General features: G+C 39.7%; 1 protein-coding gene across 8 annotated transcripts in view; it reads right to left on the bottom strand.

The window, feature by feature from the left end:
* Nucleotides 1–545: 545 nt before the first annotated feature.
* st3gal4 (ST3 beta-galactoside alpha-2,3-sialyltransferase 4) overlaps nucleotides 546–26,928 on the bottom strand; it is a 131,835-nt gene continuing 105,452 nt past the window's right edge. For 6 of the 8 annotated variants that reach the window (XM_072238427.1, XM_072238426.1, XM_072238428.1 and 3 more), the window contains 2 exons: nucleotides 18,725–18,874; nucleotides 546–5,543 (listed from right to left, as the gene is read on the bottom strand). In XM_072238427.1, the coding sequence (XP_072094528.1) occupies nucleotides 5,454–5,543; nucleotides 18,725–18,874 (240 nt within the window). In that variant the 3' untranslated portion in view covers nucleotides 546–5,453. Of the gene's footprint in view, nucleotides 5,544–18,724; nucleotides 18,875–19,816; nucleotides 20,491–26,928 lie in introns of those variants that run through there. The other 2 variants (XM_072238432.1, XM_072238433.1) reach the window with 2 other exon arrangements.

The following is a 26,928-nucleotide window of genomic DNA, read 5'->3' as shown; positions in this document are numbered from 1 at the left end:
TATGTTTCTATAGATCTATCTTTTTCAGAGCAATGACCCCCCCCCCCCAGTTGATCTGTTGGCTGTACATTGCTCTCTCTCTCTCTCACTGCGATGTGAATACACCAGTTAAAACCATCTCTCGTGTGTGCTTTTATTTAATTGATATGTAGTTGCGCACAGACACATCTACAACTCAGGTTCTCAGTATAATTAACTTATTTATTCATTTGTTTTTTTATTTTTGCACAATTTGTCTTCTTTAACACATTGGTTGTTTGTCAATCATTGTATGCAGTTCTTCATGAATTCTATTGCGTTTCTCTGTTCTACTGTGAATGCCCACAAGAAAATGAATCTCAGAGTAGCATATGGTGACATATGTACTTCGATAATAAGTTTACTTTGAATTTTGAACTTTGTTTCCATGTTACTCTTTTTGTGAAGCCTGCCACAAAATATTTAATGTCCTTGTATTTCCTTATTGGCCAGAGACATAACCTTAAGTCTATCTGTTCCCACTCTTGGAAACAGAGGAGCCAAATAAATGAAGCACAGAGAATCAGTATGATTCATAGACTTTACTGTTTGGCAGTTATTAAATACAGTCAATTGGTAAATTTCTAATATTTTCAATTATAAGTGCAAACTATCATCAGTATTTAATTATAAAAAGAAAAACACGTAGTTCAGTTCAACTGAAGTCAAAATCAACTTCTACCCATCCAAATAGTTGGAAGCACTCTTTAACATTTAATCACCAGCACCATATAGACTACACAGAAACTTTCTGAATGATATCAAATAAACTTTTTAGTTCAGTTCAATTGTATTCAATGATTGTATTTTTAAGATTCATTGGAGCTATGTCAGTGCTCTAAGCACCTAAAGGGCAATTCTTCCTGCATTAATTGAACTCTGCTAATCCTTAGTCACAGGACGGTGTAATTGTACTCCCATGGGCACTGCTTCAATTCTGGTATTCCACTCTTCATTGCAAGCTTTCAAGACCTTGAGGGGTATCTACTTGGCTGGCTTGTGTTTTAAAGCTCACACTTTTATTACCCATATATCATCATAGCAAAGTGAACTCCACATCCCTTTAGATGGGATCTAAACATGGGGTCCCCTCAGCTCTCTGCATCTCAGCTGTTGAATAAAAACTTTGAGCCAGAAGGTAAAATGTGCGGCTCACAACAAATGGTCACACGTGTAATTTTTATCTGTTACATTGGATGCATGGCTGATTTTACGTCTTGCCAATACTGACATTGAATTGACAAAGATGGGTAAAAGCAAAACCACTGATCCAGTCTATTTATAAATGAGCGGCTTTGGTTAACATCTAAATATTGCTTCTACCATTACATCACAAAAATATTTCTGTGTAAGTAGCGAACAATGATACAGATAATAAGAAATTATTTTCAGACCATCCTCAGAACTTGCTTGCTCTTACTTGCTCATTAAGAATTCACCAATTCTTAATGTGTACAAATTTACTCCTCCAGCTGCTGAAAAATTGTTTTTCTTTTACAAAGAATCAAAAGCACTTCTCCAATGATCCCATGCTTGTATCCTTCAGTTCACGTGATGGACAGCCTTTGACTCGAGCAGGATGTTACGGATGAAATTCAAAAGGGATATTGATGGTCACTTTCAACAAGACTACTACAGTGTAAAGGGGACCAATTTTGGCGCTGGTGTCTACTAAATGGGATATTGTTAATGCATTGTTTATTCTATAATTAAGATTATTGATAGTATAGACAGTAACGTAATAATGGACATCATTCCTACCCTGATTCAAAGGCCATATTTTCTTCTGGGATGAACATCATGGGACTTCACAGACCCAGAGGCTGCAAAGAATATTGACCAAAATGAAGTTGAATTGCAAAACCAAAGCTGTTGTAACATGCCAATAATTTGAATCCTTCAACTGGCAACAACATGCAGCCAGAGCTAACCTTTGACTTACTGAGACTAAAGACCGTTCTTCAGAATACTGCTGAAAGGGGGTAAAGGGTTATGGAGAGGAGGTGGAAAAATGGGGCGAAAAAATGTCAGCCATGATTGAATGACGGAGCACATTAAATGGACCAAATAGCCTAATTCTTCTCTTGTATCTTGTGTTCTAAAGAAGAAACAGTCTGCTTACTGCCAGGAATGATCCAACTGAGTACTGGTTCAATTTGCATGGGGAGATGGGGTAGATGAATATGATTCAAAACTTGTTGATTGAGTAGGCCCACAAGAAAATGAATCTCTATGGTTGTATATGGTGATATATGTATACTTTGATAATAAATTTACTTTGAACTAGGGAAGCAAGAAAATGAGATGGTTTGATATGGAAGGCACAGTAAAGATTGTAGCTGGATTGTACAAAGGAAAATAGCCCAAAGCAAAGTTTGTAGAGAGAAAATTTAAAAATTATGCAATAAAATTGGACTTGGTGGGAACTGCAGAGAAATCTTCCCACTGGCTGAAATCATGTCTTGGATATGAACTATTCCAGGTGTAGCTTTTGGAATTTAGAAGCTTAGCAATAACTTAAGTTTTCCAGGTATTAAGGAGGCATTATAGGAGAGATGGAAGGAAGCACCTTATTGGAGTGTTAAGGTTTTTGGTCATTGACTTTCAGTATATAACAGGAAGATATATCATCATTGGTACTAGCCTCCGTAGTATCCAAGATACCTTCAAGTAGTGGTGCCTCAGAAAGACAGCGTCTATCGTTAAGGATCCCCACCACCCAGAACATGCCCCCTTCTCGTTTTTACCAACAGAAAGGTTAAAAAAAAGCCTGAAGGCACACACTCAGCGATTCAAGAACAGCTTCTTTCCCTCTGCCACCCAATTTCTACATGGACATTGAACCTATGAACATGACCTACTTTTTTCATTTGTGTTTTTTGTAATACTTATTTTAACTTAACTATTTAATAGACATACATATATATACTTAATGTAACTTAGTATTTTACTCCATATTTATCTATCATGTTTTTCATTGTACTGCTGCCATGAAGTTAACAAATTTCATGACATAGGTCAATGATATTAAAGCTGATTCTGAATATATCTATGAGCATAGAGGGATAAAAGTTAATCTGACATTAATATATTTCTGTTAAATTAAAATATCAAGAGAGATTAATAGAGATGGTGTTAGATCACAGGTCAGGCTTGACTCATTGAAGTGGTGAAGAACAGCCCACTCCATCTCCACTTTTCAATTTTTCAGAGTTTTTTTCCCCTGATCCATAAGATCAAAGTCTTTCACCGATCAACCAATTCTTGAAGGCTAGTACCAACTTCACCTACCCAGCTTTTTGGGTCATATATTCAAGATCACAGCACCACCAGTTTCAACAAACAAACCATAAGACATAGGAGCAGAATTAAGTCATTCCACCTATCGAGTCTCCTTTGCCAATCAATCATGGCTGATTTATCATCCTTCTCAACCTTATTCTCCTGCCTTCTCCTGTAATCTTTCACATCCTTACTAATCAAGAACCCATCAACCTCCACCTTAAATACACACAATACTTGGCCTCTACAGCCACCCATTGAATGAATTCCACAGATTCACCACCCTCTGGCCAAAGAAATTCCTCTAAAGGAACATGCTTGTGGTGGAGGGAAATCAATTTTGTATGTGGCCTATGAAACCCTCAGTTGTGTGCCTAGGAAACTTGGGCAAAAGCTTACAAGATATTGGTCTTCAGCAGTCAGGAGGAATCTTGCCTCTTAAATCCAGCAGCGAGATTTGAATCATCAGGGGGATACCTAGGTGGAAAGGTGGGAGAACTAGGAACTGTTAATGGTCAGGAGGACCGTTTTACAAATGTCTTAAAAAATAAAAAGACACTCATGAACTGAGGGATCATTGATGGGATGAAATTGGTGAAGAGAATACAACATTGAAAAATCAGATTACTCCTTCAAAATACATTTGGGTGCTTCCAAACCCCATGCCAAATGAAAGTTCTTGTAGCACGATACCAAACCCTGGGCAAAAAACCACAGGAAGTCACTTTGTGCCTCCAAGTTCACTATCTTACATCCACAATGAGTATTCTCCCAGAACAGCAGAATTCATCCTGAAAAGCTGAGGGATTTCTACAATTTTCTACAGCATACCCAAAAGAAAGCTGATTGAAGAAAATCTGTCATTTTTTTAAAACTGAGTTCTACTTTGGAAAATGTCCGTACCATGAAAGTCTGTCTTTATTTTTTTTAATGGAGAATTTCAAAATACATTCACAGATAGAAATAGAATAGAAATTTCCACTCAAAACATTAAATTAACAGCAATGCTGTGCAGTGTACCCGAAAACAAAAACAGGTAATGGTGGAAACACTCCACAGGTCAGGGAACATCTGTGGAAAGAGGGACAGAGTGAATGCTTCAGGTTGAAGACTTTTCATCGATTCTGAGGAAAGGTCTTCATCTTGAATTCTATTTCTCTGTCCACAGCTGCTACTGGCCAGCTGAGTGTTGCCAGCATTTTTTGTTTTACTTCAGTTTTCCAGCATCTGTAGTTTTTGACTTTTCAAACACAAATCCACAGCTAATTCACATGGAAAAAGCTGCCAGTTTACAGCACTGGGTAGAATTCTGCTGCCAGGTGATATCAGGATATTACATGCAGCTCTTAACTGAACATCTCTACCAGAACTCTTGAAATGCTTCCCTTACCTGGAGTCAAGGATTACAGTGACAAATTAACAGAGCACAGAGCAGCAGCATCAGTCAATACCACATCACTCCAAGATTTGGCTGTCAGAACCAGATCCTCAGTATAACACCAGGAGATCAGAAGGAAAATTCCCCAGCATGAAATTGGTCAGACCACAGCTCAGACCAGCATTCCACGATACAAAAGATGTGAAGGGTTTCAAAACTCTCAACGTGAGCAGAACAAATGGGAAAATTGGTCAGAGCAATCTTACTCCAATGGAACAAACACAAACAAGTTGGAATCATTTGAATCACAGCTTTCTCTGGTGAATCAATATAAGAAAGGGAGGCAACAAGATTATTAAGATAGCCACAGCTGAATGCACATGGAAAAAGGAATCACAGTGGACATCTGTATTACTTCAGTTACATTGTGCATCACTTTCCCAATTACAACCAATGTAAACCAATCATTCTGTAGTGAAATGAGTTCCTGCATGACGAAAACAATGGAATATCCTTCTTTCAAATCAATACTTAAATGCTGCCCCATTCCTCCCATTCATATTCAGTGTCATACTGGACAAGGTAGAACCTTCTGCTTTTATTGCAGTAATTTTAGCAGTGCAGAGGGCAGCATTCACCTCATATACTGTCCAGTATACATCAGAAGAGAAATCAAGCTGATTCTGGCAACATACCACATTAGCAACTGAGGAGGAACCTCAATCATTTAAAAATGAATAAAAATCAAACCCGTCACTCTGTCCAAAACAGTAATCTACAGCAAAACAGTGAGGTATTTTATTGCTCCAACTTCCACCAGTTTCTTCAGAAACAGCTGCTCATGTGTGATATTGTGCTCAGAGTTCTGTAAAAGTAAAGAAAACAATTATGAAGCAGAAGAAAACACATACTTATTTCCCTTAGATCTTTTTGTCGTAAGACAATTTTCATTTGTCACATTCATACTTGGTTCATGAGGTGGGGTCTATGTGCCCCTGCAAGCGGATTGTGTAACAAGTTCACCAATGCTCTTGTGAGTATGCGCATTCCAACTAATTACAGTGTCACTATGGTGGCATTTAACTTTCTCCTTTTCATTCTAGTCTTGTTCAGGCTTGACCTAAAGCACAACAATGTTTATACTCCCTGCTTAACCTTTAGCTGGGTTTCCAGTGGGCACTGACCTGTGAAAGAAGGGAGTTAAATATCACCATAATGAGACAGCAATTAGTTGGAAAATGCGTATTCATAAACTCAATTGCTGAACCTGCTTCACAATATGCCTGTGGGGGCATCTAGATCCCACAGCAGAGTCCATGGTTGTAACAGGTAGTAAACAAATATCCTCGTAGGGTCAAGTTAACAGAATCCTTCCAGAGAATTACTTGTTGGCAGTAATCTACAGCTCTCATTTCTCATTTTAATTGTCCCATTTCTGACCTAGTAAACTGAATGGCTTATGACATGTTTCAATGAGACAAAGCCAAAATTACAGCCGCTGTCAGACAGTGAAGGATGTTCCACTCTAAAGGAAGTGGCAAAGGCATTTGTTGTAGTAATGACAAGAGGGCAGACAAGCAAAAACAGTTCTGGTTCATGGTCATACATAGATTATAAATATTGCACAAAAAGAGGTGTCACAAAATCACATGCTCACACTAAGGCCACATATGTGTCTTCTGACGACTAGTATCCAGTTAGTCTCACTCCATCTACCATTCCCTTAAATAGAATCCATTCACCTCTCCCCCCTCCCAAAAAATAGAGTCTGATGTCAAATTACTAAAATTCCATCAAGTATCTTTCAGTGTAAAGAAGGGACCACAATACTATAAAAAAAAGTCTTCACCAGACAGTAGAAAATGTGTTGATTACACCCAACAACAAAGATTTTGCTTCCTGAATACTTTTGAGTGTATCATATGCATTTCAGATTGCTGATCATAAAAATCACCATGAAATTTCCCTATCACACGCTTTTTTCTTTTTAAAAAATCACCTATATTTGTTATTTCTAATCAAAATTCAAGTCAATTAAAATGTTGCCCACAATGTATGGTGAAAAGTTTGCGACCTTGTCCAGGCTTGCCTGGGTGTGTTTAGTCAGGGTGGATGCTGCGTGGCAGGACAGGTTTTAGAAAGGTTATTAAAGCATTACGCACACGCTGTTCTCTGCATTGCATTTACATGTATATCGGTTTGCGATCATGTTGATGCACATGCTCTATGCACATAGCATATTGTGTGTACTCATTATAACAAAGTAATTGTATTCTCAAGAGTATCTGTGATAGCAAAATGTCTCACCAATGTTGCGACAGATAAAACATTGTTATATTTGTGGCAAATATGCACTTAAATCTCAAAGACAGTGCATGACTCTTATTAAAAAAGCCTATGAGCTCTACTTAGGGTGTAAAATTGGCAACAAAGACAAAGCTTGGGCTCCTCACATTTGTTGCGCAACATGCACCGTCAATCTTTGATCTTGGCTCAGAGATACTAATAAGTCAATGCTGTTCATTGTCCCAATGATATAGTGAAAGCAAAAGGATCATATAGCGGACTGCTACTTCTGTCTGACCAGTACGAGTGATTTCTCTGCTAAAAACAAGTAGTCCATCGAATACCCCAATCTCCCTTCAGCTATGAGACCTGTGTCACATGACGATAGTCTTCCAGTACTGAAGCCACTAGAGACATAGAGACTAGAGGAAGCAGGCGAAGATGTCACGAGACAGGAGTGAAAAACAATATTGATACTGATACAGATTTTGAATTCTTTCTATTGACTGAGCCTCATCTGATAACTCAATCTGAGTTAAATGACCTGGTCAGAGACTTGGGTTTGTCAAAGGCAAAAGCAAAATTAATGGGTTCAAGACTGCAAGAATGGAATCTGCTGTCACGAGGAACAACAATTTCCACAAAGGATTTCGATATTGGAGACAGATGCTTCCTCAGAATAAATGATGCCAAGATTAAGGAAGACATTTTTGTTGGTCCACAAATCAGACGGATCATCAAAGGCAGGTAATTCAAAGAATTTCTAGTGGGACCAGAGAAAATCACATTGAAGGCATTCAAAGATGTTGTTGAAAATTTTCTTGGCAAGTACAGAGCACCAAACTACATGCAGCTGGTTGAAAACATGCTTCAAGCGTACAAAACCATGAAGTGCAACATGTCACTAAAAATTCATTTTCTGCATTCCCATTTAGACTTCTTCCCTCAAATCCTGATGCTGTCAGTGACGAGCATGGTGAAAGGTTTCACCAGGACATTGCTGTCATGGAGAAACATTATCAAGGTAACTGAAATCCATCAATGCTGACTGATAATTGTTGGACATTTAAGCGAGAAGTCTCAGACACCGAGCACAAATGAAAATAATCAACAGATCTTTTTTTTTTATCTCAGTTGAATTATTGCCAAGCATCAGCACCATTATGCAATTAAACACATAATATACAATAAAAGTTAATTTTTTGTTACTCCAAATTCCTGTGTGATACCTGTAGTCTGAAATTATATCTGTACTCTGCTTCAAGTGGCCTAACATAACCAGAAAAACTCTGAGGAAACAACACCTTTGAAAAAATTTGCTGTCTAGTGTTTTCTATCGGCTTTACTGATTAACATACACAGGCAGAAAGATGCATAAGGAAAGCAAAGGGCCAAAGTGTGCATTTAAATATTTAAGATGTGTTTTTATTTACACAATCCTTTCACAGGCATGGAGTTGATGATGGTTCAGAATCAGAATCAGGTTTATTATCACCAGCACGTGTCATGAAATTTGTTAACTTAGCAGCAGCAGTTCAATGCAATACATAATATACAAGAAAAAAATAAAAATAAAACAGTAATAATAGGAAATAAATCAATTACAGTATTGAATTGAATAGATCAAAAATCATGCAAAAAACAGAAATAATATATTTAAAAAGTGAGGTAGTGTCCAAGGGTTCAATGCCCATTTAAAAATCCGATGGCAGAGGGAAGAAGCTGTTCCTGAATCGTTGAGTGTGTGCCTTCAGGCTTCTGTACCTCCTACCCGATGGTAACAGTAAGAAAAGGGCATGCCCTGGGTGTTGGAGGTCTTTAATAATGGAGGCTGCCTTTCTGAGACACCACTCCTTGAAGATGTCCTGGGTACTTTGTAGGCTAGTACCCAAGATGGAGCTGAGTAAATTTACAACCCTCTCATCAGGACGCTGGAGCAGGGATCCAATCACAGACCCAGTACTGTGCACACAGTGATATTAATTGAGTAACAAATCCCAAGGTGCAAACAAAGTCAGCGTCAAAGTTCAGACAGAGATCAAAACATCCAGACAAATCCAAAAACCAGCATGGGGAACCAGGCAGAGTCAATATTCAAATAGAGTACAGGTATGAATGCAGGAAAGGCTCAGGAAAATTTATTGGCACAATCTAGCAGCAAACAGGTGAAAACACAGGACTGAAATACACTGAGCAATAAACAGAGAGGCAGATGATAGGTGGAGCACAATGAGACAGAAGTGGCAGCAATACAGGTAATAATGAGAAACAGGTGAGAGACAGAGTACTCAGTAATACAGGGGCCAGAGTAGAGCAGGAGCGGGGACAGGAGCAGATGGGGCATGAAAACAAACAAGAGCACATGGCAATACAAAACCACAGACTGATGGCTAGGGAGAAAACACACAAAAAGACAAAGTTCAGCTGGAAGTACTGACATCTCTGCAGCTTTTTTCAGTCCTATGCAGTAGCCCCCCCCCCCCACCCCCACCATACCAGACAGTGATGCAGCCTGTCAGAATGCTCTCCACGGTACATCTATCGAAGTTTTTGAGTGTATTTGTTGACATACCAAATCTCTTCAAACTCCTAATAAAGTATAGCCATTGTCTTGCCTTCTTTATAACTGTATGGATATGTTGGGTGGGACCAGGTTAGATCCTCAGAGAGCTTGACACCCAGGAACTTGAAACTCCTCACTCTCTCCACTTCTGATCCCTCTATGAGGATTGGTATGTGCTCCTTCGTCTTACCCTTCCTGAAGCCCACAATCAGCTCTTTCATCTTACTGACATTGAGTGGCAGGTTCTTCTGTGACACCACTCCACTAGTTGGCATATCTTGCTCCTGTACACTCTCTTGTCACCATCTGAGATTCTACCAACAATAGTTGTATCATCAGCAAATTTATAGATGTTATTTGAGTTATGCCTCGCCACACAGTCATGGGTATAGAGAGGGTAGAGCAGTGGGCTAAGCTCACACCCCTGAGGTGCACCAGTGTTTCTTTCTTTCTTTTCAAATCTTTTTATTATTATTATATTATTCAAAAATAACACAAGTACATCGAAGTAAACAACACTTACAATGTCTCAAGGAAAAAAAAACATTATTTTAAAGATTGAAAAATTTTGGTGATAATGAAAAAAACCCTACTAAGCAGAAAAAGCGGGGGGAAAAACCATTAGGTGTACAACCCTGGAGCCATGTGACATACAAAAAGCTTCTAAAGATAAACATCAAACTGCCAGCAAGAAAAAGAAATATACCAAAGATTTACAATTAGATCGAGGAGGAAATCTATCAATTAACTCAAATGATAATAGTGAGCAAATGATCCCCATCTTTTCTCAAAATCAAATGAAGGTTCAAAGGTTCGACTTCTAATTTTCTCCAAACTAAGACATAGCATCACTTGAGAGAACCACTGTGACAAAGTGGGAGCTGGTGTATCCTTCCACTTCAACAAAATGGCCCTCCTAGCTATCAATGTAACAAATGCAATAACATGTTGGTCAGACACAGAGATACCATGGATATTTTGAGGAATTATTCCAAAAAGCACCGTTAATTTGTTAGGTTGTAAATTAATTTTAAAGTGCTTTAGAAATTGTCAAAAAAACTGACTTCCAGAACTGTTCCAGTATAGAACAAGACCAAAATCTGTGTGTCAGTGTAGCTGTCTCAGTTTTACATCTATCACAATAACTATCAACATTAGGAAATATTTTAGACAGTCTCTCCTTCGCCAAATGGTAAAGATGTACAATTTTAAATTGAATCAGTGAATGACTAGCACAGATCGAAGAAGAGTTAACCAGCTTCAGAATCCGCGTCCAATCCTCCGTCATAAAAGTCAAATTGTGTTCCTTTTTCCAATCTTGTTTAATCTTAAATAAAGGACTCTTATCCCATTGTAATAATAAATTATCAATTCTTCCAATGGAGCCCTTCGTCGAAAGGTTCATACTCATAATAGTATCTAACAGGTCAGCCTCCAATATTTAAGGAAAATTACTTAAATATTTTTGTAAGAAATTTCTAACTTGAAGGTATTGTAAAAAGTGTGAGTATGAAAGAGAATATTTATCAACTAATTGTTCAAAAGACATCAACCTATCTTCTTTAAATAAATCCAAAAAAGAATTAATACCTTTATTTTTCCGAAGTAAAAAAATTGGATCACTCAAAGAAGGCTTAAAAAAGTAATTTTGATAAATTAAACTACAAAGCTTAAATTTTTTAAGATTAAAAAAATTGCGGAACTGGAGCCAAATTGTAAAGAATGCTTAATCACAGGGTATAGGTTTAAATTAGCAACTTTAGCTAATTGTATAGGTAAAGCAACTCCCAATAATGTGGTTAAATAAAACTGTTTCACAGCTTTCAGTTCCAGGTCTACCCAAATTGGCCAATCATTCTTATCAACCCAATATAACCAAAAGGACATGTATCGCACATTAACAGCCCAGTAATATATTCTTAAATTAGGCAAAGCGAGACCTCCACCCTTTTTCAACTTCTGTAAATGACATTTACTAATTCTTGGTCTTTTATTATTCCAAATAAAAGATAAAATAATAGAATCAATCCGATCAAAAAGCTTCATAGTCAAAAAAACAGGGATATTCTGAAATAAATATAAAAATTTTGGTAAAATTATCATTTTAACTATATGGATACGACCAACAAGTGAAAATGTAAGTGGACTCCATCTGCTAAATAAATACTTCATACAGTCTACCAAGGAAATGAAATTGGCTTTATAAAGATCCTTATATTTTTTAGTGATTATAACACCTAAATATCTAAAAGAATCCGTGACTTTGAAAGGAGTATTATCATAAATAGAGATAGATTCATTTAAAGGAAACAATTCACTTTTACTAAAATTTATTTTATATCCTGAAAAATCTCCAAATTTATTGAACAATTTTAACAAGGCAGGAATAGACTCTTCAGGATTAGATATATAAACCAATAAATCATCAGCGTAAAGAGAAATCTTATGAATGGTCTCATTCACAAAAATCCCATGAATATTTTTAGCTTCACGAAGAGCAATAGCAAGGGGTTCTAATATTAAATTAAATAACAAAGGACTTAATGAAAAAACAGCTTTATGAATTTTGGCTTCAGTAATTTGGGCATCAAGAGTTTTTTGATCCTCAACAGAAATCCTAGGAAAAGCAATCTTTCATAAGAAAGCATTCATTTCAGAAGAATCTACTGGACATTGAGATTTATAAAGTTCAGTATAAAAATCTTGAGAAATCTTATTAATTTCTTCATATTCCCAAGCCAGGGTACCATCTTTCCTACGAATTTTCAAAATTTGCCTTTTGGCTCTAGCCATTTTTAATTGAGATGCAAGCAGTTTGTTATTTTCATCTCCAAACATATAAAATTGGCTCTTTAACTTAAGCAAATAGTCTTCAATGGGATGAGTTAGTAATAGGTTATATTGTGATTGAAGTTCCACCCTTCATTTGAATAAATCGATATTAGGGGAAATTGCATAAATATTATCTAAGTCTTTAATTTGTTTTGAAATCTTATCTAATTCTGCTTTAGTCTGTTTTTTAAGCTTAGCTGAATAAGAAATGATCTGACCACGTAAAAATGCTTTAAATGTATCCCATATAATTAATTTGGACGTACCCCCTGTATCATTAAAAAGAAAAGAATCTTTTATCTGGGTTTCAATGAAACTGACAAAGTCAGAGTTTTGCAATAATGTCTGAGACATGCGTCATGGTGGGTGAGCAAGAATGGCATCATCAAATTCAAAAGACAAACTCATAGGCAATAGCATCATATTCACAATTTTTAACACTAGGCAAGAAACAACAATCGATTATAATATAATCAATCCTCGGATATTTTTTATAAACACACGAAAAGAAAGAATATTTTCTGTTATCGGGGTGCAGGAACCTCCATAATTTGATCAATCCAAAATCGATCAAAAAGGAGTTAATAAGTGACGTGGAGTGATTTGGAAGTCGCTGATTGGTTGAGCTCTTGTCAATCACAGGATTTAAACATCAGTTAAAATCCCTGCCTATTATCAACATATATTCATTTAAATCAGGCAGTAAAGCAAATACTTTTTTTAAAAAAGGATCATCTAAGTTAGGACTGTACAGATTGACGGAAACAACCTTTCTGTTACAAATCACTCCTTTAACAATTAAAAATCTACCATTAGAATCTGACTCAATATCGTCTTGAATAAATATATTGGATTTAATAAAGATGGACACGCTTTTAGTTTTACTCTGAGAAGCAGAGTGAAACTGCAAACCTCTCCACCATCCAGAAAATCTCCCGCCCTGATATGTGTCTCTTGAGCAAAAATTATATCAGGTTGGAATCGGTTAATAATTTTAAAAGTCTTTTTTCGTTTGATAGGATGATTCCAACCACGTACATTCCAACTTATTACATTAATCCATTTAAATACCTACTATAATTTTATTCTACTTTATACATGTGCAGAGCACATACCAATACGGGATGATCAAAAATGGCGGCGTTGAAGAATTCAACCACATAGAAAACACGCATGCTCTGGAACCACCCGATGGGAAAAAACTCCGAACTCTAACCCCACCCACCTCCCCGAAAGCCTGAAAAAAAGGCAAGCAACCTATGATAGAATACGAAGCCAGGAACCGCTCTGTCTGTAAAGGAAAAAAAAAATTTTTAAGATTTTCTTTCCCTCCCCCTAATTAGTAAAAAAAAACAAGTGACCTTGTTAGAAAAACTATAAAGTCTCAACAAAGGGAAGTATTTACATTCTAGCATCTATTAAACAAGCAAGAACTAAAATAATGTTATCTCTTAAAAGGAAAAACCAGCGCCATTTTTAAGTTTAACATTAAATCCCTAAAAATAACTAAATTCAGTTATAAGATGCTATAATAAAGCAGAAAAAAAGTTAATAGCATATTTAACCCAGCTAAATTTTCAAAAATACTAATTAATAATATCATAAGAAATTGAACCTTCCCAAATATATATATAAAAAGAAGCCTCATTAGTAGGAAAAAACTACCAATTAGTTAATTAAGAAAGGAACAAAAGAAAACATCAAACCAAATATTAGGTTAAAGAAACAAGTCCCTTTATCTTCTTTTCTCAGTCGAATGTCTGAGTAACCATTTAAACAGTCATACTTGAACCATAGATCTTCTTTCCAAAAGAAAACCAATAATATGCAATAATGAACAAATCTCCTTAATCTTCTTTTATTAGTCTCTCAATGGAATATCCAAGTAACCTTCATAAATCTTCTTTCTGAAGTGCAAATAATATACAGATAACCAAACAACCTTTCAGATAGTTCATTTGGTAGTGGCTGCAGGTATAGTTTGAACGAAGTCCAGTGCGGCTTTTGGATCAAAAAATGTACAAGGAGAGTTAGGAGGAAAATCTTTAATTCTTGTCGGGTAACGCAAAGAAGGAAGCAGTTTCTTATCATATGCCTGTTTCATTACCAGAGCAAATCTTGATCTTTGTTCCATTACCTCCTTCCGATAACCCTCATAAAAACGGAGCTCAGATTCCTTAGATCTAAAAACTCTGTTTTCTTGCCTGTCGCATTATTTGATCTTTAATTTTAAAGTGATGAAAACAAACCAAAACAGATCTTGGTTTATTTGGATCTTTAAATTTCGAAGTAAAAGCTCTGTGTGCTCTTTCTACAGCAGGCGGCTGTGATAATATGGTAGGAAATAAAGTATGAAAAAGCTTACCAAAGCAAGCCGTTAAATCTCCAACTTCAGCTCCTTCTTGCAGCCCAACAATTCATATATTCCTTCGGCGAGACCTAGTTTCCAGGTCTATAATCTTATTTTGATATCTATCCAATCGGGTTGTAGCTTCAAAAATTTTTTGCTTAGTTACCTTCAATTCCTCTTTGTGTGTAATAACTTGAGTTTCCAAGTCTTTAAGTTTTCCCAGAAATGACTTCATTTCATTACTATTCTTTTCCAGTTGGTCTTTAATTGACCCATTCTGATCTTTAATTGAATTCAGTGTCCGAACGATATCTTCAGCCCATGGTGGCATTTCATCAGATCTTTCCTTTTGCACCTTTCCTTTCCCATTACATTATCACTAGGTTCAGACAAGTACTTCCCACTCCTCATAGACATAGACATATTGTTCCCCCTCAAGAATTAGCAAATAAAAATTTTAAATTCGAAGTTTAAACTAGGAGGAGAGAAACAAAACTAAGAGCAGCACAAGATTGCTGCTACTCCATTTGCAGACAGGCGCCCCGCCCCCCCCTCCCCTATGCACCAGTGTTGCTCGTCAGCGAGGAGGATATGTTATCACCAATCCGCAAAGATTGTTGTCTTCCAGTTAGGAAGTCGAGGATCTAATTGCAGAGGGAGGTACAGAGGACCAGGTTCTACAACTTCTCAATCAGAATTGTGGGAATGATGGTATTAAATGCTGAGCTATAGTCGATGAACAGCATCCTGACATAGGTGTTTGTGTTGTCCTAGTGGTCTAAAGCCATGTGAAGAGCCATTGAGATTGCATCTGCCATTGACCTATCATGGCGATAGGCAAATTGCAATAGGTCCATTGCCGGTTTATTGGGCATAAATGCCCTTCAAGCCCTTAAAATGGGTGGATGAAAAGCTGGGATTGCCAGACATTAAAAAAAAATTCTGTAAATGTATAATCATTAAAGCTATAGAAATAAAGCCAATGTAATAGACCTATAAGAGAAAACAATGGTGTATAGACTTCCCTGAAGATACCTCGATCCTGTTTTATTCCCCTGGTTCAAACCCTTCCAACCTACATCCACGACACTTCACACACTCTGAATCTTTTCAGTGACCTCAAGTTCCCTGGCCCCGATTGCCTCATTTTCACCATGAGCGTCCAGTCCCTGTACACTTACATCTCCCATCAGGAGGGCCTTAAAGCTCTCTGCTTCTTTCTAGATAACAGATCCAACCTGCTCCCCTCCAGCAGCACTCTCCTCTGTCTGGCGGAACTGGGTCTCACTCTCAATAATATCTCCTTCGGCTCCTCTCACTTCCTTCAAAGCCAAGGTGCAGCCATGGGCCCTTACATAGGTCCTAGCTATGCCTGCCTTTTGTTATCTATGTGGAAAAGTCTATGTATAAGGTGCCTCTTGTCCTCACCTACCACCCCACTTGCCTCCATGTCCAGCATATAATTCTCCGGAACTTCCGCCATCTTCAACAGGATCCCACCACCAAGCACATCTTTCACTCCCCCCCACTTTCTGCTTTCCACAAGGATCACTCCCTATGTGACTCCTTCATTCATTCATCCCTCCCCACTGATCTCTCTTCTGGCACTTATCCTTGCAAGCGGAACAAGTGCTACACCTGCCCCTACACCTTCTCCCTCACTACCATTCAGGGCCCCAAACAGTTTTCCCAGGTGAGGCGATACTGAATTTGTCCCTACAAGTCTCTGGATGTCTGGCATAAAAACACCATGCTACTATAAACAAGAGAAAATCTGCAGATGCTGGAAATTCAAGTAACACACACAGCATTCAGCATGGTGTTTTTGTGCCAGACCTGCAGAGACTTGTAGGGACAAATTCAGAAACATAATTTCATTTCCCACAATACCAGGCAAGACAACACACATAAAATTTTGGAGGAACTCAACAGTTAGGTAGTATCTCTGGAAAAGAGTAAACAGTTGATGTTTCAGGTCAAGATCCTTCTTCAGGACTGAGAGGGAATGGGACGAGATGCTTGATTAGAAGGTGAGGAGAGGGGAAGGAGGATAACTGGAAGGTGATAGGTGAAGTCAGGTGGGTGGGAAAGATCAAGGGCTGGAGAGGAAATAATCTGATAGGAGGGGAGAGTGACCAATAGGAGAAAGGGGAAAGGGAGGGGACCCAGGGGGGAGTAGTCGGCAGGTGAGAAGTAGTAAAAGGTCAGAGAGGGGAATACAGGGGGGAGGTCCATTTGAGTCACCAGAAGGAGAAATCAATATTCATACTATCAGGTTGGAGACTACCCAGACAGAATATCAGGTATTGCTCCTCCACCCTGAGCATGGCCTCCGCTTGGCACAAGAGGAGCCCATGGACCGACACGTCAGAACGAGAATGGAAATCGGAATTAAAATGTTTGGCCACCAGGAAGTCCCACTTCTGGCGGATGTTGCGGAGGTGCTCAATGAAGCTGTCCCCCAATTTATTAAGGAATCTCACCAATGTAGAGGAGGCTGCATCGGGAGCACCGGACATAATAGACAAGCCCAGCAGATTCACGGGTGAAGTGTTGCCTCACCTGGAAGGACTGTTTGGGGCCCTGAATGGAGGTGAGGGAGGAGGTGAATGGGCAGGTGAATTGCCACTTTGGCCACTTGCAGGGATAAGTACCGGGAGAGAGATTAGTGGGGAGGGACAACAGAATCACAGAGAGAGCAATCCCTGTGGAAAGCTGAGTAGGGGGGGGCAGGGGAGATAAAGATATATTAGCGGTAGGGTCTGGAGATGGCGGAAGTTGCGGAGGATAATGTGTTGGATGTGGAGGCTGATGGGGTGGTAGGTAAGGACAAGGGGAACTCTATCACTGTTACAATGGCGAGAAGATGGGGTGAGTGCGGATGTATGGGAAATGGATGAGATGCAGATGAGGGCAGCATCAATAGTAGAGGGAGGGAAACACAGTTCTTTAAAAAAAGGAAGACACATCTCTGATGTCCTGGAACGGTAAGCCACATCCTGAGAACAGATGTGGCAAAGGCAAAGGAAATGAGAGAAGGGAATAGCATCTTTACAGGAGATAGGGTGGGAAGAGGTATAGTCGAGATTACTATAGAAATCAGTAGGTTTATAAAAGATGTTGCTTGACAGTTTGTCTCCAGAGATGAAGACAGGGAGATCAAAAAAGGGAAGGGAGGTGTCAGAAATGGACCAAGGGAATTTAAGGGCAGGGTGGAAGTTGGAGGCAAAGTTGATGAAATTGATGAGCTCAGCACGGGTGCATGAAGCAGCACCAATGCAATCATCAATGTAGCAGAAGAAGAGTTTGGGGAGTATGGCCGGGGAAAGCTTCATGCATCGACTGTTCTACATTGCTGACAAAGAGGTAGGCATAGCTTGAGCCCATGCAAATGCCATGGCTACACCTTGGGTTTGGAGAAAGTGGGAGGAGCCAAAGGAAATATTGTTAAGCGTCAAGGAGGACCAGTTCTGCCAGACAGAGGAGGGTGGTGGTGGTGGAGGGGGATTGGTTGGTTCTTTCATTCAGAAAAAAGCAGAGAGCTTTGAGGCCTTCCTGATGGGGATAGAGGTGTATAGGGATTGAACATCCATGGTGAAAATGAGGCGGTCAGGACCAGGGAATTGAAAGTTATTAAGAAGGTCGGGGGCATGAGAAGTGCCACGGATGTAGGTGGGAAGGGACTGAACCAAGGAAACCAGCCAAGATACTGAAATTTAATTATTTAAATAAACCCAAAATTGTCACTTGTAATGGGGACTTGAAACTAACAACAGACATTAAAATGCATCTCATTCCCTAAAATATTTTAGGACTGGGTCTCAATGACTCCCATAATAACAAGGTCGAAGAGCATTATAAATGAGCAATGAATCCACAATTCACCATTAACTCCGTGCCTTTGAAAGGATTGTGTAAATAAAAATACAATGCCTGGAATTAGCAGCCATTCACTTTAAAATTAGAGATATAAAATGTAAATATCCCGGTAGAATTTAAATCCTCAGATACTTACAGTCATTGCTTTCATTGTAGTTTTGTCATAGTAGTGTATGGGAGTATCTTGTTGAGCTATTGGATATCCAAAGCCAGCGACATGGACTTCATCACAATAGTTCAAGGCCACTGTAATAGCTAGAAAGCCACTGGTGGGGTGCACTGGTTTCTGCAGACATTAAAATAAGAAGTTGAAATTTTGCAATTGACAAGCAGGAGCTAGGCTGGGACTGCTTCGGATGAGTTCTTTACCACCCCAGTCAGCTTGAATTACTACTCTGCAAAATACATACCCAACGTAAGCAACCCACCATAGGCAGTAAAGAAAAACACAGACTCCTAACAAAACTGGAAACCTTGGGTTCCAGAGTAAGTAATCCTTAGTCAAGTGAAAAACAATTCTGTACACTTACAAGAAGCACCCTTATCATGAGGACAGGTAGAACATGTGAAATAGTAGGATGAACAAAGCAAGATGCAGTGTTATTGAAGGATGGAAGGAGCATCCTGACTGACTGCATCAAGGCCTGGTATGGAAATACCAATGCCCAAGAACAGAAAAGCCAACAAAAAGTGATGGACACACAACCAGTCCATCACAGGAAAAGCCCTCTCCACGAGTGAGCACATCTACAAGGAGTGCTGCCACAAGAAAGCAGCATCCATCATCAAGGACCTCCACCATCCAGACCATGGCCTCTTCTCACTGCTACTGTTATGTTTTCTAACTTCAAAACTAATTCAAAGAAATACACAGGGGTCCAAAGAATGTGGGTGTTACTTCATCTTTAAGTGACCCACGCGTGTATCATGTGGCGGCATGATAACATGTGCAATTAATGTATTCTTACATATAACCAGTAATGAATTAAACAAACAAGAATATGTAATTAACCAATATATATATACACACACAGGATTACTCAAATATTACTGAAATATTAAATTCACAACACCTGCTTAGCTATAAAATCCAACTCAATAGAGAATGCATCTCAACTATATACACAGAAAATTATATATTACAACTACTATATACAGACAAACACGGCATAGTAAATTTTAAATTGTCCCATTCAGGCCTAAAGATTTCATCACTGTGGAGACTTACTCTTGTGAAATAACATCCTTCATGACCGGGGGATCCTTCTGCTTGGCAGGAAAGACTTGTGGCTGTGGAAACAATCTCAGGATCTGTGGTCTCCTCTGTTGTGATTGTAGAGTTGACGGAGATTGCAGGAAGTGATTCTGACAGTGGTAGTTACCATTCAGCGGGAGGAGAAGATGGCGGCGCAATGCAGCGAGTGCATCTCTCTGGTGAAATGATATCGTATTTGTAAGTAGGATGCCGTGCACAATTCTGATTTGATGGAGACAGACGTGAGAAGCACGGAAGAACATCTGGAGAAATTTCTGAAATGCCCAGTTCGCTGCCACTGCTATTGTGTGATCAAGAATCTCCGGAGGGAAGGCCCCAAAATCCTCGGCTTTGCCTGCTGCTGGCGGCCGGGGCTGGGGTCAAAGCGCTCGGCAGAGATGGTGCTCGGTGCCGGAGGGCTGGTCGGAGGCTCGAAGTTTTCGGACGACTCAGAGTCAGACTGTGGTCGGGCATGGCAGGGAGAGTTTTCTTCCTTCTCCCGTCTGTGTGAGATGTGGGACTTTCGAGAGACTTTGAACTTTTTTTACTGTGCTCACGGCCTGTTCTTCATCAAGTTATGTGGTTTTATTATGTGGTTTTTGTCAGTTTTTCAGTCTTGGTCTGTCCTGTGTTTCTATGATATCACACTGGAGGAATATTGTAATATTGTATCATTTCTTAATGCATGCATTACTAAATGACAATAAAAGAGGACTGTGTGTCCTCAATCTAATCTAATAATCTAATCTTCTTCTAGTTTGTGCATCTTGATCTTGGGAAAGTGCATTTCACTGGAGTATTCTCTTACTAATTTTTTACTCCCTTTACAAAATGATCTCTCCTCTTGGTTAATATGCTAATTAAATTTGCCAATGACACTACATTGATTGGCCTAATCTCAAACAATAAGAAGAGGTTATCTCTCTGACACAGTGGTGTCAAGAAAACAATGTCGCAAAAACAAAGGAGCTGGTTGTGGATTACGGGAGGAATGGAAACGGGTTTACCCCTATTGACATCAATGGATCTGGGGTTGAGAGGGTAAACAGCTTTAAATTGCTGTCACCCCAACCACAAACTGTTCCAGCTGCTACCATCCAGGAAACGGTACCGCAGCATAAAAGCTAGGACTAACAGGCTCCGGGACAGCTTCTTCCACCAGGCCATCAGACTGATTAACTCACACTGACTGAGTGTATTTCCATGTTAAAATGACTGTTCTATTTATTATAGATTATTATAAATTACTATGATTGCATATTGCACATTTAGACAGAGACATAAAGATTTTTACTCATGTATGTGAAGGATGTAAGAAATAAAGTCAATTCAACTCATTCAATTCATCCACAACATCATCTGATGAATCCTCTGTTTTCTTATCTCCATTGACTCCTTTCTTTTTGCTCTTCCATTCCTCCAGTTGGGATTCGGTCTTTGCATCTACTTTTACAAGCAGCTTTTTGTCTCCCACTTGAAATTCATGCCATAACCTTAACGCACACAGAGTAGATTCTGGTTCTTTATACTCACAAAAAGCTAATGCTTGTAACTTTCCTGAAGCTCCGTGAAATCTCTTCTAGATTAAAACCAAGCCATGCGTCACAAGTAACTGACAGGTTCCTTATAAAAACTATTGTAGTCGGATCACTGCTTTCATCATCTTCATGACTCATTTGAGCAGCATAGTCCTTCCTTAGGCCAATATGCTTTCCAGCAGCGGTTTTACCTTTCTTAATTTGCTTTCAGTTGGCTACATTTTCAAGGACTCTACAACTCATATTCTCAGTTTTATTTATTTATTATTATTGTTACTTGTTTCTTTTTGCATTTGCACAATTTGTCAGTCTTTGCATGCAGTTTTTCATTGATTCTATTGGACTTCTTTGTTCCACTTTGAATGCCTGCAAGAAAATTTTCTGACATATGCATACTTTGATAATAAATTTTACTTTGAACTTTGAGGGGAAGCACAAGGATATATAGTTCCTAGCTTTAACACTGATGCTCTGGGATGTTCATTCATTAAAATCTCTTGTTCAGGTCATTCTATTTTAACTACTTCATGTGTAGAGGGGGCAATGAGGGAAGGTTTACAAAGATAGCCCATGGTGAAATGCTTTTTCTCCTTTACTCATTACTATGTTTGAATGCAGACATCTTGTAGAGACCACTATTTGGTTCAGCACATACAAATTCAGGGAGAGTCTTGGCATTTCTCTTCAACAGTGTAAGGTGTGCTGAACTTTCAAGGTTTAAAGAACATTTATTATCAAAGTATGTATACTACCTACAACCTTGAGATTCACCTCCTTACAGGGAGCAGCAAAACAAAGAAGCACAATAGAACCCATTGAAAAAAAAGAAGACTGTCAAAGTCCCAATGTGCAGGGAGAAATAAAATTAATTGTGCAAACAATACAAGTAAGCATACAGCATTCAGAAAAGTGAGTCACAGACATGAAGGCAGCAGCCAGCCAATTCAGCAGCACATTAAAAGCAGGCCACAGACTCAGTCAGTGCAGAGACAAGTAAACCTGGCAGAGCAGCAAGCTGAATCGGCCTGACCCACTCCTCTAGCCCCAACCTTTTCAATCTGGCTCACCGCTTAAATCATCCAATCCTCGGGTCGTTCCTTCCCTCAGAACTGGGCAGTGTCAGTTCCATACGCACTCCAGCCCTGGGCTCCACCATCTTGATTCAGCCCAGTGTTTAAATCGATCAAACCTTGGGTCTGATCTTACTCTCAGGCCCAGGTTCCACCTCGACTCTGCCTCATTGAATTGCCTGCAAATCCATTCCAGCTATGGACAAACATTGGCTTATTCCCTGCTCTTGTGCCCCGGCGAAGCCGCTTCAAGTCGGCCTGTATGTGCCACACCGCAACTGTCCTGCGTCTTCGAGACTTCAGTTCACACCACAATAATGCCAGATCATAAGACCATAAGTTATAGGAGCAAAATTAGGCCATTTGGCCCATCAAGACTGCTCCACCATTTCATTACAGCTGATCCAGTTTTCCTCTCAGCCCCAGTCTAATGCCTTCCCCCCCGTATCCCTTCATGCCCTAACCAATCAAGAATTTATCAACCTCTGCCTTAAATATACATAAAGACTTGGCCTCCGCAGCTACCTATGACAATGAATTCCACAGATTCACCACCCTCTGGCTAAAGATATTCCTCCTTATCTCTGTTCTAAAAGGACAGCCTTCTATTCTGAGGCTGTGTCCTCTGGTCTTAGACTCTCCCACCATAGGAAACATTCTCTCCACATCCACTCTATCAAGGCCTTTCACCATTCGATAGGTTTCAATGGGGTCACTCCTCATTCTTCTGAATACTGTCCTAGAGCCATCAAATACTTTTTGCATGACAAGCCATTCAATCCTGGAATCATTTTTTTAACCTACCTTTGAACCCTCTCCAATTTCAGCACGTCCATTATATCATAGGACGTGTTGAAACTGGAGAGGGATTAGCATTTCCTCTTGAAATGAATGCTAACATTGCATTTGCCTACCTCATCACAGACTTAACCTGCAAGTTAACCTTTAGGGAATCCTGCACAAGGACTCCCAAATCCCTTTGCACCTCAGTTTTTGTATTTTCTCCCAACTTAGAAAATAGTCTACCCTTTCATTTCTTCTACCGAAATGCATGACCATACACTTCCTGACTGTATTGCACCTGCCATATCTTTGCCCATTCTCCTAACCTAAGTCCATCTGTAGCTTCACTACTTCCTCGAAACAACCTGCCCCTCCACCTATCTTCACATCATCTGCAAACTTTGCAACAAAGCCATCAATTCCATCATCCAAATCATTGACATATAACATAAAAAAGAATCGGTCCTAACACAGACCCCTGTGGAACACCACAAGTCACCGGCAGCCAACCAGAAAGGGTTTCTTTTACTCCCACTCTTTGCCTCCTGCCTATCAGCCATTGCTTTATCCATGCTAGAATCTTTCCTGTAATACCATGGGCTCATACCTTGTTAAGCAGTCTCATGTGTGGCACTTTATCAAAGGTGTCTTACGGGCAGTTCAAAAGCTCAACTCCAAAAGGGAAGTTACAGGCTATTGATTCCAGTGATCATTTACCAGAAGAAGTGTGATTAATAAAGTAGTTAATAGTTTTCTTTGTTTTGTTTGCAACTGGCAAGTAGTTGCTGGGCTTCACCAGCACCATCTTAAACCAAAACTTTCTAGCAGATGTTTGCAAAGAGATAATCTTCAGGAAGAGTGGTCATCATTATCTACATGAGCCAGAGGAATTTCTGCTCTTTGCTTTTACAGGAGCCATTCCATTCAATGGAGAACCCTATGCAGGATGTCCACTTGGATTTTCGCTATTCAGTTAGTAAGAGATAGACAATAGTGGAATAGAGCCCCAGGTATGAAGGTATAATGAAGGCCAAGTAATCAGTCATGACTAGTACAGAAACTCAAAGCAATTAGATATGGAGGACCTTAAGGCCAGGCTATTTGCTGAGTCTCTTTTCCCATTGGACACGCAAGCAAGTAAAATCAAATACTGAAATATAGAATGTTCAATCGAATTTGCAAGTTTCTTTGTTGGTCCTCCCTTCAGACTCCCAACAGAAACTGATAGAAACGTAGAAAACATACAGCACAATACAGGCCCTTCGGCCCACAAAGCTGTGCCAAACATGTCCCTACCTTAGAACTGTCTAGGCTTTACCCATAGCCCTCTATTTTACTAAGCTCCAGCAGTATCTTAAAAGACCCTATCGTTTCCACCTCCGCTGCCGCCGGCAGCCCATTCCACACACTCACCACTCTCTGTGTAAAAAACTTACCCCCGACATCTCCTCTGTACCTACTTCCAGGCACCTTAAAACCATGCAGTCTCGTGTTAGCCATTTCTGCCCTGGGGAAAAGCCTCTGAGTATCCACATGATCAATGCCTCTCATCATCTTATACACCTCTATCAGGTCACCTCTCATCCTCCGTCGCTCCAAGGAGAAAAGGCCGAGTTCACTCAACCTATTCTCATAAGTCATGCTCCCCAATCCAGGCAACATCATTGTAAATCTCCTCTGCATCCTTTCTATAGTTTCCACATCCTTCCTGTAGTGAGGCGAACAGAATTGAGCGCGGTACTTCAATTGAGCACACAAGTTTTTGGGGTCTCACCAGGGTACTATACAGCTGCAACATTACCTCTCGGCTCTTCAACTCAATCCCACGATTGATGAAGGCCAATGCACCATATGCCTTCTTAACCACAGAGTCAACCTGCGCAGCTGCTTTGAGTGTCCTATGGACTTGGACCCCAAGATCCCTCTGATCATCCACACTGGCAAGAGTCTTGCCATTAATGTTATATTCTGCCATCATATTTGACCTACCAAAATGAACCACCTCACACTTAACTGGGTTGAACTCCATCTGCCACTTCTCAGCCCAGGTTTGCATCCTATCAATGTCCCGCTGTAACCTCTGACAGCCCTCCATGCTATCCACAACACTCCCAACCTTTGTGTCATCAGCAAATTTACTAACCCATCCCTCCACTTCCTCATCCAGGTCATTTATAAAAATCACAAAGAGTAGGGGTCCCAGAACAGATCCCTGAGGCACACCACTGGTCACCGTCCTCCATGCAGAATATGACCCATCTACAACCACTCTTTGTCTTCTGTGGGCAAGCCAGTTCTGGATCCGCCAAGCAATGTCCCCTTGGACTCTATGCCTCCTTACTTTCTCAATAAACCTTGCATGGGGTACCTTATCAAATGCCTTGTTGAAATCCATATACACTACATCTACAGCTATACCTTCATCAATGTGCTTGGTCAAATCCTCAAAGAATTCAATCAGGCTCGTAAGGCATGACCTGCCTTTGACAAAGCCATGCTGCCTATTCCTAATCACATTACGCCTCTCCAAATGTTCATAAATCCTGCCTCTCAGGATTTTCTCCATCAACTTACCAACCACTGAAGTAAGACTCACTGGCCTATAATTCCCTGGGCTATCCCTACTCCCTTGCTTGAATAAGGGAACAACATCCGCAACCCTCCAATCCTCCGGAACCTCTCCCATCCTCATTGAGGCTCAACAATCTCCTCCCTCACTTCCCACAGTAGCCTGGGGTACATCTCATCCGGTCCCGGTGACTTATCCAACTTGATGCATTCCAAAAGCCCTAGCACATCCTCTTTCTTAATATCTATATTCTCAAGCTTTTCAGTCCACTGCAAGTCATCCCTACAATCGCCAAGATCCTTTTCTGTAGTGAATACTGAAGCAAATTATTCATTAAGTACCTCTGCTATTTCCTCCTGTTCCATACACACTTTTCCATTGTCACACTTGATTGGTCCCATTTTCTCACGTCTTATCCTCTTGCTCTTCAGATAGTTGTAGAATGCTTTGGGGTTTTCCTTAATCCTGTCCGCCAAGGCCTTCTCATGGCCCCTTCTGGCTCTCCTAATTTCATTCTTAAACTCCTTCCTGGTAGTCTTATAATCTTCTAGATTCATATCCTTACCTAGTTTTTTGAACCTTTCATAAACTCTTCTTTTCTTCTTGACTACCTTTGACTACTATAACAACCTTTGTGCACCACGGATCTTGTACCCTGCCATCCTTTCCCTGTCTCATTGGAACGTACCTACTCAGAACCTCACGCAAATATCCCCTGAACATTTGCCACATTTCTTCCGTACGTTTCCCAGAGAACATCTGTTTCCAATTTATGCTTCTAAGTTCCTGCCTGATAGCCTCATATTTCCCCTTATTCCAATTAAATTGATGATGAACTACCAAGTTCAACATCCCAATCTGCCTCTGTGGTCATGTGCAAAAATGGCCAAGAGTCTCCAATGAGTACAGTCTTCATTACCTACATTAATTGAAATAGAAAAGAGCAGGACTTTGTCATCTGCACTGTGCAGCACTGTATTTATGTCATAGAGCTTGATATGGCAGCACTGATTTGTTGGTCAAGGAACTGCACATATTCTATGTCTCAAACTTCATAGATCCTCCAGAAGATAAGCGATCCCTCCTGTGCGCAGATAGCAACTCCATGACAACACATCCAAGTCT

The sequence above is a fragment of the Mobula birostris genome, chromosome 20 (genome assembly GCF_030028105.1).
Source record: "Mobula birostris isolate sMobBir1 chromosome 20, sMobBir1.hap1, whole genome shotgun sequence".
NCBI classification, from domain to species: domain Eukaryota; kingdom Metazoa; phylum Chordata; class Chondrichthyes; order Myliobatiformes; family Myliobatidae; genus Mobula; species Mobula birostris.
The sequence above is the reverse complement of the archived record's forward strand: the minus strand, read 5'-3'. Positions and strand labels throughout refer to the sequence as shown.